The following is a 14812-nucleotide window of genomic DNA, read 5'->3' on the forward strand; positions in this document are numbered from 1 at the left end:
AGAGTACAAACCTTGGACATTTCCTGGTCCAAAGCCCTCCATTTATGGATGTGGAAACGGAGGCCCAGAGAGAGGAGTGACCAGCCCAGAGTCCCACAGCAAGGCTGTGGCAGAAACAGGGCTCTGGCCAGGACTCCTGGCTCCCATCCTGTGCTGCCATACAGGACAGAATTTCAGAAACCAGCACACAGAGGTATGACCAGCTTCATGACCTGAGGGATGTAAAAGTGTCTTGCCTACCCCTGAACCCTCTCTAGTTGTCCCAAAGTGCCTCCACTGGAGTCGCCAATGGACTGAAAAATACAGAAGTACATGGGAGAAGCCACAGCTGAGCAGCTTTATCATTTGCTTTAGACAAAACTGATAGAGGTATTTTCTGACATTTAAGCCCTGGGCATAGGGGTCCTACAAGGAAGGGAGTGGGACAGGCTGCTAGGCTTTTGGCAGAATTCCACCCAGGTGGAGTGTGGGAGGATGAGATGCCTGCCTCAAGTCCCAGTGGCTGCTCAGAAACCTTGACTGGGACCAGTATGGGTTCTCACCCACCCAATGCCCCCTCCACAAGGGAAAGGAGGCAGAAGGGGCAGGAAGGAGACCCAGTTTGCCCTCTTCCTGGGCTCCAGGGGCTCTTTGACACCCACTGGATGCTGCCAGGAAAGCCCCCAACCATGGGCATGCGTCACGGCCGCCCCTCCCTCACAGTGTGACCTTGTGCCACCCCCTTCCTCCTCTCTGGGCCTCAGTGTCCTCATCTGTAACATGAGAGGGTTGGATTAGACGCTCTCTAAAGGTCCTTCCAGTTCTGAAGTACTGTGAGAACAAGCCTCATCACAATTAATAATAAATGCTCTGTCCCTAAAGAGAGCTTTTTCCCTTTTCCAAAGCTCTTTCACTCATAATGTCACCTTTTCTCTGCACAGCAGTCTGGCCTGGCAGCCAGAAGCGAGCAGACCCCAGATGCACCACTTTTTCACAGTGAAAACCAGGTCTACTGAGCCACTTGCTCATCTAGACAGGCTTTGGGGGGACTGGCTTCTGGGGTGGTTGTGGTCATGAGCCAGTAGGACAGAAATGCCCAGAATCCTGCTCATACCCTCATCCCTGGGAAGCCAGGAATGTCAGTGCTTTTCTTCCAGGCAGCCAGAAGGTGCCAAGGGGAAAGCCTGAAACAGGTTGGGTTCATGGCCAGAGGGCAAGACTAGAAAGTTCACATCTGCAAAGAATCAAAGATCTTGGAGAGGGGAGGAAGGGTGAGGGGGAAGAATAAGAGGCCATGAGTTCAGGGCCTTCCCATCAGGCTCTGCTCCAGAGACCTGAGTCCTGGGGAGCAGAAAACATTATAGAGCTTCATATTGTCTGATATGCACACCTATGGTCTCCTTTGATCCCTTACAACAACCTGTTCAAGAGGGGAGCGGAACTAGCATAATTACCAATCCCATTTTACAGATGAGAAAAATTGAGGCTCAAGGAGTCATTATGAAGAAGAGCAATGGCTTGGGCTCAGACAGATCTGAAGCCTCTTCCCAGCTGAATGGCCTTGGGTGAATCTGCACTCAGTTTCTTGCTCCGTAAGGTGGGAATAACTCTTTTGTGTTTAGGTAAGGACTAGAGATAATCCACAGCACCTGGTAACAGCAACAGAGATAATGAAGTGTTTAGCTTGACATACAGCAGGTGCTTGATAAATACTTGTCGAGTGGATGACTGAAGAAATGACTGGGTTGGTAGTGTTTCTGTGGCACTATTGGAGAAGCAGTGTAATGTTCATCTAGCAGTGACAAGTCAGCCAGCTTGTGGGCAGATGGTGCTCCTGCATCTGGCTGGCTGCCTCCTGAGCTTGCCCTTGGCCAGGGGACTTGGGGCCTCCCTCATGACTCTCTGCATGGCCCATGCCAGGGTCCCATGAAGGGCTTTTTGACCCTCCTTGGCACTGGAATTTGCATTCCAATCATTCTGCTCACTCAGCCCATCCAAGTCTGGAGTTGTTTGGAGCTGAGCAAGCCTGTGGGATCATCTGCAATAGCCCCTTATCAAGGAGATAAGGAAATGAAGCTTGAAGGAGGGCAGCGATGCCTTCCCTGAGGTCCCACTGCCCACTCCTCCTCACCACTACTGCCACTTTGCTGGCAAATTAAGAAACTGAGGCACAGGGAAGACTCTAGTTCCTTCAGCCCTGTCAGTAGCCTCCTGATCTGGGCCCCGCCCCCTGCCCTATTCTGGCAGATCTGCTGGGAGGCCTGAGGGTCCTGTCTGGTGTCATCTCCAGCAGCCCCTGGTGCAGAGCAGCGGCCATGAATGTTGGCACAGACTGCAAGTCTCCTGGGCAGCAGAGGAGTCCCTGGGACTATGTGCTACCAGCCTAGGCTACCAGCCTGTGCACGTTCTACAAGTTCCAGGAATTGCGCTAACCTGAGCAGGGACATGTTTCCCGAGAGCAGAGCTTTCCTTTGGGTGCCAGCTTATGTGTGCCCAGCTCCACAGCTGTGCCCTGCCTGCTTCTAAGACAGCCAGCAGCCTGGTGCAGCAGAGGGAGTGCTGGTCTGGGAGGTGGGAAAGCTTGGCTGAGTCCCAGGGCTGCCACTCACTTGCTGTGGGTCCTTGCACATCATTTGACCTCTTTGTGCCTCAGTTTCCTCATCTGTATAATAAGGAGCAGGACAGCCAAGGACCACGGTCCCTTCCAGCTACAACATGCTGCGATTTTGTTGAGGGATGGGAGTGGAGGCTCCGCTCTGCCTGTTCCTTTTTGCTCTCTTGGTTTTCTGTCATCATTTTATCTCTAGTTAGCCAGGTCTGCCTGTCTGTCGCTCTTTCTGTTTCCATCTTTCACTCTCTGCCTCTCTCTGTATTTTTCTGCTCTCCTCTTCTTCTTTTTTTTATTAGTCTACCTTTGGTTTAGCTCCTCTCTGTCCCCCTCCCCGCCCCCTGGGTCTCCCTTCCTTAGCTCTTCGCCGCCCCTTTCTCCCTCTGTAGTTACACGCGTTTCTCTGTCTAGTCCGTTCCCTCTCTCTCCGTCGTCCCTCCCTCTCTCTCTCTCTGTCCTGCCGGGTCCCGCCGTGGCTCTCCTGCTCACCCCCTCCCTCCCCCTCTGCCAGCCCCCTCCCTCCTCCCTCCCTCGGCGCGTCTCCCCAGTCCTTATTTGGCTGGGCGGGAGGGCTGGCGGGAGGAGGCGGTGGACTGGGGCGGTGGGGGTGGGGGGGGCGCAGGGGGCGGGAGCGGGGCCGGGCGGAGGAGGGCGGTGGGTGGTGCTGAAGGGACAGCTCCGCGGCCGCGGCGGCAGCGGCGTTGGCGTTGGCGTTGGCGTTGGCTGCAGCTGCGGCCTCGGGGCGCGGAGCGGGTGCCCGGCGCGGGGAGCGGCGAGCGCAGCCATGCCCCAGGCCGCTTCCCGGGTAGCAGCAGCGGCGGCCGGGGCCGGGGGCGCTGGGAGGCCGGCGGCGGCCGGGGCGGGACGATGAAGCGGCAGAACGTGCGCACGCTGGCGCTCATCGTGTGCACCTTCACCTACCTGCTGGTGGGCGCCGCGGTCTTCGACGCACTCGAGTCGGAGCCCGAGATCACCGAGCGGCGGCTGCTGGAGCGGCGGCAGCAGGAGCTGCGGGCGCGCTACAACCTCAGCCAGGGCGGCTACGAGGAGCTCGAGGGCGTCGTGCTGCGCCTCAAGCCGCACAAGGCCGGCTTGCAGTGGCGCTTCGCCGGCTCCTTCTACTTCGCCATCACCGTGATCACCACCATCGGTAACTACTCGCCTGGCGGGGGGCGGGGGGCGGGGACCCAGGAGCTGAGTGTCAGGTCTTGGGTTATTCCGGATCCGGCTGGGGTTGGGGGTTTTGCCCTCAGGAGAGGCCAGGCGCCGAGCCCTGCGTTCCCAGGAAACCCGAGTTCAGCCTAGTGTGTCTGCTCCGCGGGTACAGCGCTCCGGAAGGCGTCGATTCCTGGCTCCGGACCTGACTCTTCAGCCGGGCCAGTCCTAACTTGTCTCTGCCGGGCTGCGCGAGGCCCCCGGGGACTCTGAAGTGTGTGAGAGGGGCAGGAACGACCGGCGGAGGCTCGGGGAGGAGGGGTGTGGCCGGGAAGGCCCTGGGGCTGGGCGCTGAGTGTGAGCCGGCGAGGAGCAGCGCGGCTCCTCTGTGTCCCTGCGGGTGGACTTTCCAGCCCGGCGTGTATACACTCCCTGGGACTCTAGGTTTGCATGTGGGTGCCGGTACGCGCTGCTCCGCAGCACTCCTGGCCACTCTGGGTACCTGAAACAACCTATAACTGCAGCTATGAGTGCCGCCGGGTGTGTCTGTCTGTCTGTCTGTGTCTGTGTGTATGTGTCTCCAGTGCCAGGAGTTCGGCACTGCCAGCCAGTGCCTGTCATTTCCTTAGGGTAGCAGAGCTGGCGCTGGAAGCCAGAATCCAGCCTTATCGGCCTTCTTCTCGGCTGTCCTAGCAAAACAGTCACCTCACAGGAATGGCCCAGTTCTCTCTCCAGAGCCAGGGCAGACCATAGCGTAGGAAGCCACATATGCACCCAGGTTCTCTCCCAACATAGGCACAGGCACACGTGTGTACACAGAGCACTCACACAGACACACCTGGCACACATATGGAATGTGCAGACATGCACATGTGCATATGTCCAGGACAGAAATCTCCATGGGGCCCGTTGCTGGATCCTCCATCCTGAGAGGTAGTCAGAGGGACCCTGAAGAAGGGAGGTAGCTTAGGGCCAGAGGGAGGTGCCCCCACTCTGGTTCACCGAGATACATTCCTGCAGCCCTCCTCTCCCCTACAAGGTGAGGCCCCTCTGCCCCCTTCTAGAGTGCAGGTGGGGGTTCTGTTTCAAGTGTGCTATTCAAAGGTGTTCAGACAGGGTGAAACATCTTCCCCTTCTCTGCCTCTCATGCTAATGCAACAAGACCCCATGATTCCAGCCCGCTCCTTCACTGGCTCTGCTACACCACCTTGGGCCAGTCTCTTCCCCAGCCTCCATCTCAAGCCTCACCTCCAAACAAGAGGTTGACTGAAATGATCTCAAGGGCTCCTCCCAGCCCTCACATGCTTGGATTCTGGGACTGGAAGCCCACCTTTCCACAAAAAGCCCATCGGGATGCCTCCAGGAGCTGTTTCCTCCACCTCCTCTCCTGGTCCCCCTCCTTGCCTTGGCTAAGCTCCCAGAGGCTCACTGCCACTTGGCGTGGCCCATGACAAGATGGCAGTGTTTTCCTGGGAGTCAACAGGAGTGGAGGGGGGAAAAGGTAGGACTGGACACTGTCCCTGCAGTGTATCCAGTGAAGGACTTTGTCCTGAGGCTTCGCTGCTCTCTTGGGACCAGGGGCAACTATGCTATGTGGTTTCTGGAGGCACCTCTGGGTCGTGCTGACCCTGTGGGTTTAAGGGACATGATCAGACTTAGGCCTGCCCAAACGGTGCCTGCTTCCCTGAGAAGGACCAGACCAGGTGTGTGATCTGGGGTCTCCTCTTCTCTCTCCTCCCTCCTGCTACATGCTCAGCTGTTGGATAATCAGATTGAACATCCTCAGACCTTCCCTCTCCCTCTTTCCAAACATCAAGTCCTTGCTTGTGCCCCGCCCCCCCCATCCTTCTCAGTTCCATGGTCCCCAGCTCCACAGTAACCTCCCAACTGACCTCTTTGCCTTCAGCCTCACTCCCTCGAGGGGCCAGCTGCCTTGGAGGATGCTGCCAGAAAGAATCACCCCAAAGTACAGCTCTAACCATACCAACCCCCTTCTCAGAAGCCCTCAGTGATCTCCACTGCCCTTGGAAACTAGACTATCCCCATTGTAAGGACCTCTACTCCTGGCTTCAACGCCTGTGTCCAACTTCCTTTCTCACTTCTCACTTACATGAGCCCTTTACTGCTGCCAAACTGTCCCCAGAACACCCCGAATCTGCCTATCTGACGCACGTCTTTCCCTGTCTTCCATTTATCTGGCCCAGCTGAAATCCCATCTCCTCCTTGATGCTTCCTAGACCATCCCAGGCCACTGCTCTGGACAGCTGCAGGACTTACTGTCAGGGTGCCCTGGTGACACAAGTTGGTGCTTTTGAATGGTTATTTACATTCTAGGGGGTGTGTTTTGCTGTTTAACTACATTGTAATTAATCTTCAGGTGGGCAGGGTCTTGTGGTTCCCATTCCTGCCCTCCAGGGGCAGCATAGTATGGGGCAGCGGCACTCAGAGAATGCTAGTGAGGGCTTTAAGGTATGCAGGAGTGAAAGGGCACTGTCTTTCCCCTCCATCCCTGCTGCTTCCCAAACAGCTTGTAGTCCTCACCAAGCAAGACCTAAAAGCTGGGGGTAGAGGCAGACAGAGTGTGGTCAGATGGTTATTTATTTATAAAGTGCTGGGCAAGAGGAAAGACAGCATCAGAGCACTGCCCCCGTTCTGTGGGGGGCACCAGATGTACTGCCCATTCCCTGCCACACCCAATCATCCCTGCCGTTTTGTTACCTTCCCACTTCCACTGCTCTGGCTCTGCCACAGGTCTGTGCTCTAGGAAAAGCCTGTCTAGCCTGTGGTCAGATGCGGTCCTATGTTAAACTGACCCTGACCCAAAACCCAAAGGCAGCAGCCCCTGACCACTTGAGCCCTTTGGGGACCTGAATGGGCCACCTTCTGAGACACCAAGAATCCCATCAGGATGGGATAATGATGAAATCTCCCATTCGTTGCATCTCGTCTCTTGATTTTTCAGCCTTCACAACTCTCTGAAGTTGTGAAGTTGCTGGGGCAGGTGCTGTTAGCTCTGCTTTATAGATGAAGGAATGGAGGTTCGGAGAAAGGAGGTGACTCCCCCAAAGTCACCCGGCTGGTGAGCAGCAGAGCTGGAGCTGGAACCTGGGTCTTGTGACTTCAAGCCCAGTGGCCACCCTGCTGGTCCCTTGGCTGTGTCCTTTGCCTCCATATGCTGTGAGGCCTAGACCCAGCTGGGCCTGCCTTTGCCAGGACATGCTCAGTGATGCAGGCTGGCAGGGCGCTCGTGTGCAGCCCTGACTGGTGGTTGGTCTGAGTTAGTCATTCACCTGGTTAGTCACATCCCCACTGGCTATGGATTCCTCCAGCTTCCTCATCCCTGGTGGCCCAGCCAGGAAACCCTTCCTTTCTGTGTCCCCGAAGTCCATCAAGCGCAAATGGAAACTTTCTTTCTCTGGAAACCTTAACCTCTTTAGCTGTTGAGTCATTAAACTCCTCCAGGGTCTCAGCCCCATCTATTCATAGCCTGGAGGCTGTCAGAGCAGGAAGGGGCCTCAGTGATCAGCTGGTACCACCCCTCCTCTTACAGATAAGGAACAGGGCTCAGAGAGGTGATGGGAGTCACCCAACGTCACACAGCTGGACGGTAGCAAACCTAACTCCCAGGCTACCACTCCTTCCACTTGTTCCAGCTGCCCCTTTATTTATTATTTTTATTAACAGCAGCAGCAACAATAATAACAGCAACCACCATTTATTATCCACTCTTGGACAGATCTCTACATTTTACATGTACCCCTCATTAATTCTCTCACCAACCCTTTAAGAGAGGCATTACCCTGATTTTTCAGCTGGGTAACCTAAGGCTCTCAGAGTGTAAATGACTCACCCAAGGCCTTATGGCTTGAACAAGTACCAAGTCCCCATAGTCCCCTGGGCACTCAGGCTCTCATGCCATGGGCATGGCTTTTTTGCTAGTTCTTTCTCTACTTTAAGAACCAGCCCAGACCATTGTATCTTAGGCACAGAGTTAGCAAGGCTTGCCTTTTCCCCGGCAAAGCTCTCCCCAGGAGAGGGCCTCTTGCCCCAGCACAAGACAGCCATCCTGCTGCCACCCCCAGCTCTGCCCTCTGAACAAACCAGACCAAGTGCCAGAGCTTGCCCACCACCAGGCTCCCCCTGAGACCCCACAGGTGCCCGTTCTCCCACTGCCGGGACTCCTCGTATCTCTAAGACAACAGGCAGACCATGTGATTGATAGCTGGCGGAGCAGGGGCAGGAAGCCTTCTATTCTGCTCTGTCCTCAGGTTCCACCCTGTCCTCAGCTGAGCACAGCTTCCCGTTGCCATCATGGGCCTGGGAACCCTTAGATTGTGAATTCAAGCAGGTGACTCATGAGGGAACCTCTATTTTTTGCATCGTTTCAAGAAGAAAAACACAGAGGGTACTCGTCACCCCCAAAAGCCCTGTGTCCTAAAATAAAAGAGTAAAAGGAGGCATTAGCAATCATCCCATCCAACTCATTCAGGCACAGTGAGGTGAGTAACACAGCAAATTGAGGGGACAACCTTGATTAGAACCCAGACCTTTGGGTCACCCCAGTTTGTTCCCTCATGACCTGCCATCTCTCTTAGCATCAAGACCTCCAGCTGCTTATCACCCCTCTATTCTTGTGACCTCCTGGGCAGGGGAGGGGGCAGACCAGCGTGGAACAGTCCCAGCACCCACTCTCAGTCAGCATGCGCTCCTTCCCTGCTCATGGGCTGGCCCTTTGCTCTGACGTCACAGCTTGTCTGCATAGTAGTGTAGCACAGACACTGGCTTGGAAGCTGAAGTGCCTGGATTCATCTCTCAACCCCCACCCCCACCCCACTAGCTATATGACCTTGGTAAAGTTACTTAACCTCTCTGCACTTGTGTTTTTTTTCTTTTACACGTGGGGATAATAATATCTGTCTCCCAGGATTAAATAGGATAATGTAGAGAAAGTACCTGGTCCAGAGTAGATACTTAATAGTTTGTGCAATTACTACTGTTAATAATATTATTGTTCATGTATTATTATTTCCCCCCACAGAAGGGAACTGGTTTACCTCCCCAAAACTGCCATGACTACAGCTACCTCTGTTCCTTCCCAGCAGGAGGAGACAGTGGGGTTGGGGACCAGGAGGCTGCCTGCTCTTCTTCTTTTCCACCACCCCACACCCCTGGGTTTCCTAGCTCCTCAGCCACGCCTGGAGTCTGCCAGACACCCAGGCTCAGGGGCAGTGCCCCCTCCTCTTAGCAGGCAGACCCTAAAGAAAGCTAGCCACAGAGTGAGGCGCACAGGGGATTGGAGCAAGGAGGTAAAGGTTCTAGTTCCACTTAGCTCACTTACTGGCCCTCTATGACCCTCAGTTTCCTCATCTCCAAAATGGGTGTGTTTGACCACAGGCACCTTCTGACTCAGCCATGCCACAAGCCTGCATGTCCAGTTGGGAGCTGGAGTCATGGAGGGAATAGAGGCAAAAATAGGACAGAAAGAGAACACACACGCCTGGCCACAGAGGGGACAGGACAAACACAATAAGTATTTTCAAAGAAAACATCAACAAGCACAGATGAATGTAGTGTAAATCACCACTATAAACAGCTTTCAGCTGGCAGTGCAAACGGTGAATCTGTGAGCTTATTTTGGAATAAAAAAATGTGAAAATTGTTCCCCTGCAGTCAGCCGGCAGCAAGGGAAGAGAGCAGGCTCTACCTGAGACCACCGTGGTCTCCTGGAACCGCAGAAAAGACCCAGGATGGCAGCCCCACCCTCCACCCAACCTGGGATCCTGGGAGCTGGCAAGTGTCTGTAACGCTGCAGGCATGGTCAGAGGCACTGCTCATTACCTTTGTTCCCCCAGTGGCCCTGGGAAGACGGGTGGTACTGGCCATTACTGTCAAGGAAAGGGAAGCCCAGAGAGGCGTGAACATGTGCCCAGGGCCCCATGGATATAAATGGCAGTACCAAGACTTACACGTGGGTCTGCAGGTGTATCTTTTCATGGAGCCTGCAGCCCCTGCTCCTCATGCAGCCTCTGCAGTTCCTTCTATGTGAGGGCAGAAAATGATGGGTGCTGGGTCCTAGGGACGATGGGTGCTAGATCCCCAGACTCTCAGCTGTGGCCTCTGCTTCAGGGTCTCTTCCTCAGAACTATGGATGGAGCATTAGCTCGAAGAGAAATCAGAATTTCAGCTCCAGCCCTCATTTTACAGTGGAAACGGATGTTCTGATTAGAGAAGTGGCTTGCTAAAGGTCACATACAGTTAGTTATCATCAGAACTGGACTTGAGTCCGTGGCACTGGCTCCTTGCCCTGTGCTCTTGGGCCCTCCACAGGCTCTGTGAGAAGAGAACAAGCCAGACCAGCTTTGGTTGCCCTGGGACTCCCGGGGGCCTCCTGACAAATGCCTTCCATGGCAGCTCAGGGCACAGTCAAGCACCCACAGAGGCTGCCACTTCCCAGTCTGTCCACACTCCTTCATTGTCCAGAAACGCACTAAGGCAGCTCCCAGGTGGCTCCTGGAGACTCACCTCCCACCTGGGGCCACCCCAACCCAAGCTGTTTCCACATCCCCTCCCCCGCCTCTCACAGGCCCACCGGACTGCCTTCACTGGCTTGCTGGAGCCAGCCTCAGCTTAGGCCTGGAGCAGGCAGCCCCAACCCTACTGGTCCGTGGGCCTCTCTGGCCGGGCCTGCTGTTATCCCTGCCAATAGCGCTCAGGCCTGAAGCCAAGCTCCCACCCTCACCCCTCACCCAGCCCCATCAGAGCAGGCAAAAACTTCTCCTTGCTACCCCACTGCTTCCCCTTCCAGCTTCCTCCAGTGACACAGCAAGGACAGGTGGCTCTTTGTTCCGAGGACCCCGTGGTGAAGAGGACACGTGGCTGCCGGAACCCGAGGCATGAGCCTGGCCTTGGGGCTAGAGACTGGGTTCTCTCTCCCCTTGAGAGACCTTAGACAGATCAATCTCTCCCCCCTATCCCTCCCATCCCTCCCCCGCCTGCCCCCCACCCCAAGAGGAAACCCAGGGAAGGCTCCACCCCTCCCTGGGCTTCCAGTAGCCAGGAGAGGACCAGACACTTCTCTGGTGTGGCTTAGCCCTCAGTCTTCCAGTCTGCATGGAGATGCTCCACAGAGGGAAATGAGGAAGGCTAGCTCAGCAATGAGAATTCTCCAATGACTGCTTCTCAAACTGTAATGCACAGGGGAGCGCTTGACTAATCTTGTTTAAATGCAGATTCTAAATCACTAAATCTGGGCAGGCCCGAGATTCTGCCTTTCTAACAACCTCCCAAGGGATGCTGATGTTCCTGACCTGACCCATGGCCCACACTTTGAGTAACAAGGATCCAAATAACCTGGAGACCTGACTTCTGGGAATGGACATGAGTTGTGGGCTGTGGCTTTAGGAGAGAATGTTCAGAGCCAGAAAAATCCCTAGGAATCTGGTGGTGGAATGCTAAAGCTGAGGGCCTCAGAGCTGGGTGCACACTTCCCTGAGGCTGGAGCTGGGCTGTGGCTTGCCCCAGGACAGCCAGCATGGAGCCTGGGTGAGGCTCCTGCTGCAGCCGTTCTGTGAGGTGGAGGAAAGGGAAGTAGAGTGGGCAAAAGGAAGGGGAGTAGAGAAGTGGAGATGGCTTATCCCAGGGAAAATCCTGGAGCTTCAAACAGGAGTCCATTGTCCTCTGCTGTCCTCCTTTCCTCCCTAGTCTGCCAGGAAGCCCCTTAGGTCAGGGGAGAACTGGTGCCTCAGAGATTAACCGTCAAAGTGGGGGGTTGGCTGCTCCCTCATGGCATTCCCAAGGGCCTCCAGCCCCATTACAAGAGGCTCAGGCTCATTTCTTCCTTTAAGAAGGGACCCCTGCTGGCCACGGGCTGGGATCCAGGTGGCAAAGGCCCATGGAGGTCCCCAGGCCCATGGGCCGGGGACAACAGGAAACACCCTGTCGTGCGCTGCAGTGTGAAACGCAGGCAGCAGGACAGGCCTGCTCTCTTCTGGATCCACTGGGCCACATGTGTCTGCAAACTTCAAGAGGGCCATCAACAACCTGGGGAACAGCCAAAGGAGGGGAGCACATGTCTCATGAGGGACACCTGGGGGGTGGGCTGCAGAGAGCATGACTACCACCTTCAAATACCTGCTAGGCTGTTGAGAAGTAAAAGGAACAGCCTTGTGCTGAGGCGGCTGGACCAGCACCAGTAGGAGAGTCTATAGGAAGAGTTAATACAAGGGAGGGCTTGTTAGAGTTGGAGCTGACCAAAAGGGGACTGGGCCGCCCTGAGAGGCAGTAGGCTCACCACAGGAAGAGTGCAGGTGGACCCTGAGTGTTGCAGAGGCTGCCAGATCAGTCAGGGTTTAACTGGAGAAGCAGAACCAGTAGGAGATATACATGATGGGAATTATTGAAAATAATTGCTTTATGTGATGGTAGGCGGATGGCTCATCCCCCCGCCCCCAATTGTTGTCGCATCGATTCCAACTCATGGTGAGCCCATGTGTGTCAGAGTAGAACTGTGTTCCACAGGGTTTTCAAAGGCTGATTTTTTGGAGGTAGATTGCCAGGCTTTTCTTCTGAGGCATATTGGAGGTGGATTCGAACCTCCAACCTTTTGATTAGCAGCCAAACACATTAACCATTTGTACCACCCAGGGACTCCAGAGGATGGCTAAACAACAACAAAAAAATTGTCGTCGAGTCAACTCCGATCCATAGTGACCCTATAGGACAGAGTAGAACTGCCCCATAGGGTTTCCAAGGAGCGGCTGGTGGATTCAAACTGCCCCCTTATGGTTACCAGCCTGAGCTCTTAACCACTGTGCCTCCAGGGTTCAGCAAGCATAAAATCCATAAGGCAGGCCTTCAGGAAGGGTAGGCCGGAACTCTCCAGCACAGGCTGAAGCTGCTGTCAGATGGAATTTCTTCCTCAGAAAGCCTCAGCTTCGCTCTTCCGGCCTTCCAACCGACTGAATCAGACCCACCCAGGTTATCTAGGAAAATCTCCCTTACTTAAAGACCACTAATTGTGGACTTTAGTCACTTCTACAAGATGCCTCCACAGCAGGCTCTAGATTAGTGTTTGATTGAGTAACTAGGGACGTTAGCCTAGCCAAGTGGACATATCAGAAAGGCCATGGCAAGGCCCATCTATCAAGCTGAGGTTCAACAAGTGGCTTTTAAGATCCTTCCCAACCCTGATGAAGAAATCCAAAGATGTTTAGATTTCTCGAGCTTCAAGTGGGACTCAGGAGTGTCCTGGGAACTCCCAGGCCCTCCGGTCATCTTCCAACTGAAGCCAGCCTTTGCCTCCATTTCAGATGGGTTCACCAGAAACCTTCATCCAAGCTCTCCTACGTCACAGGCACTATACTGGAGGAATAGAAAACCCAGACCCAGATCCTTCCCCAAGGAGCCTCTGATCTGGTAGAATCCTGAAAGTTGTAGATTGAGTGGTATACACGCTAAATGCAAGTGAAGTCACTCAAAATGGGGATCAGAGGCGGCTTCCTGGAACAGGTAGTATTTGAGGTAGCCTTGAGTGAAGAGTGAAGACTTAGGTGGTGATGTTGGCAGTGGGAGATGTTCTGGGCTGAGGGCCTGGCTGAGGGCCACAAAAGTGCCTGAGGATGATGGTCAGGAGCAGATCCTGGAGGGAGATGAGTGCTGGACACTGGTGGGTGGACTGGTTTTATAGGCACCAGCAGCCAGTGAAGGCACAGAGAAGGGAAGGAGTGGACCTATCCTGGGTTCTTCTGCCTGGATTCTGACCAGTCGGACCAGAGGAAACCTGGATCCTGATTGCCTCATTTCACCCTCCTGTGGTCATCCAGAAGATCTCAGCCAGCCCCAGAGAGTATGCCCACTCCCTCCTGCTCCCACATGTCCTTTTCTGGGCCAAAGGTCCACTCTGGAGCCCAGACCAAACGCAAAAGATAGTATTATCTATCAATGGTGTGCAGGAATCCCTGGGGCAGTGCTGGGCTGAAGAAGACGCTGACACAGGACACTGTGTGGGTATTTTCTGCATGGACAGCCCCCGGCTCTCTCCCAAGCTCACATTGCTGGGCCCTAAGCATCCACTCCAGGATCTCAGCTTGAGGCTTCACAGCTTGACCTGCACCCGATGTCCCTCTTCAGGAATGTGAAGGGCCTCTCCTGACTGCAGCTCTGATTCAGAAATAACCATCTCAGAGTCACATTCCAGCCTGCTGGTCATAGGACTGTCTGGGGGGCTTTCTCTGGAGAGCCAAACTGCCAGACCCTGTGAGGCAACCTGGAGAGAACAGTCAGGCTCTCAGACATGGGTCGACCTTCTCCTCCCAGGACCAGGTCTGGCCTTCCTGTCAGTGCAAACGCGCTCCTTTGGGCCATGGGGCTGGCTAGGTGCTGGCAGTTCCCAGGCAGGAGCAAACCTCAGATCAACACCACAGGTGGGTCTGCCCTGGCTGCTGCATGCAGACCTGGCCCCATTGAAGCAGCCACTCCTCTAGCAGCCTGCCTTGGTTTCCACGGCTGTGAACCAATGCTGCCATTCACTGGCAGTTCCTCTGGGTGGAACTCATTTAATCCTCACAACCACCCAGGAGGGAGGCACTGTTAAAATCCCCATCTGACATGGGAAGAGGACCTTGAGGATTAGGGAATGTGCCCAAACCCCGGCTGCTAGCAAATGGGAGTATGAGAATGTGTATGGCAAGCACAGCACTTGGTTCACAAAGCAATTGGTTGTATAGTATTTCCCCTGAGCCTCAAGACAACTCCAAGGTGTAATATCTTCATTCCTACTTTGTGAATGAAGAAGCTGGACTTGAGAAGATAAGGTCACTTGCCTGCAACCCAGAGCCAGTAAATGTAGAAAGAGTCAAATCCAGATTTTCCAACCCTGAAACCAAGCTCCTCCCCTGGAACACAAGGGCCCTCACTCCTGGACAGTGGGTGAGAGTGGGCCATTCCCACAGTATGGGCATTAGGGGCATCGTGTAGCCACAGGTCACTCTGTGGAGGGCAGATAGGGTAATGCTGGGAAGGGAATTGTCACGGAGTAGCCACAGTTCCCTACATTTGTCAACACCATCCTAC

General features: G+C 54.7%; 1 protein-coding gene across 1 annotated transcript in view; it reads left to right on the forward strand.

Annotated features, from left to right (window-relative positions):
- Positions 1-3262: 3262 nt before the first annotated feature.
- Positions 3263-14812, forward strand: part of KCNK3 (potassium two pore domain channel subfamily K member 3) — a 44845-nt gene continuing 33295 nt past the window's right edge. The window contains exon 1 of the mRNA XM_049903166.1: positions 3263-3737. Within this exon, the coding sequence (XP_049759123.1) occupies positions 3455-3737 (283 nt within the window). The 5' untranslated portion in view covers positions 3263-3454. The remainder of the gene's footprint in view (positions 3738-14812) is intronic.

Source organism: Elephas maximus, chromosome 12 (assembly GCF_024166365.1).
Source record: "Elephas maximus indicus isolate mEleMax1 chromosome 12, mEleMax1 primary haplotype, whole genome shotgun sequence".
Lineage (NCBI taxonomy): Eukaryota > Metazoa > Chordata > Mammalia > Proboscidea > Elephantidae > Elephas > Elephas maximus.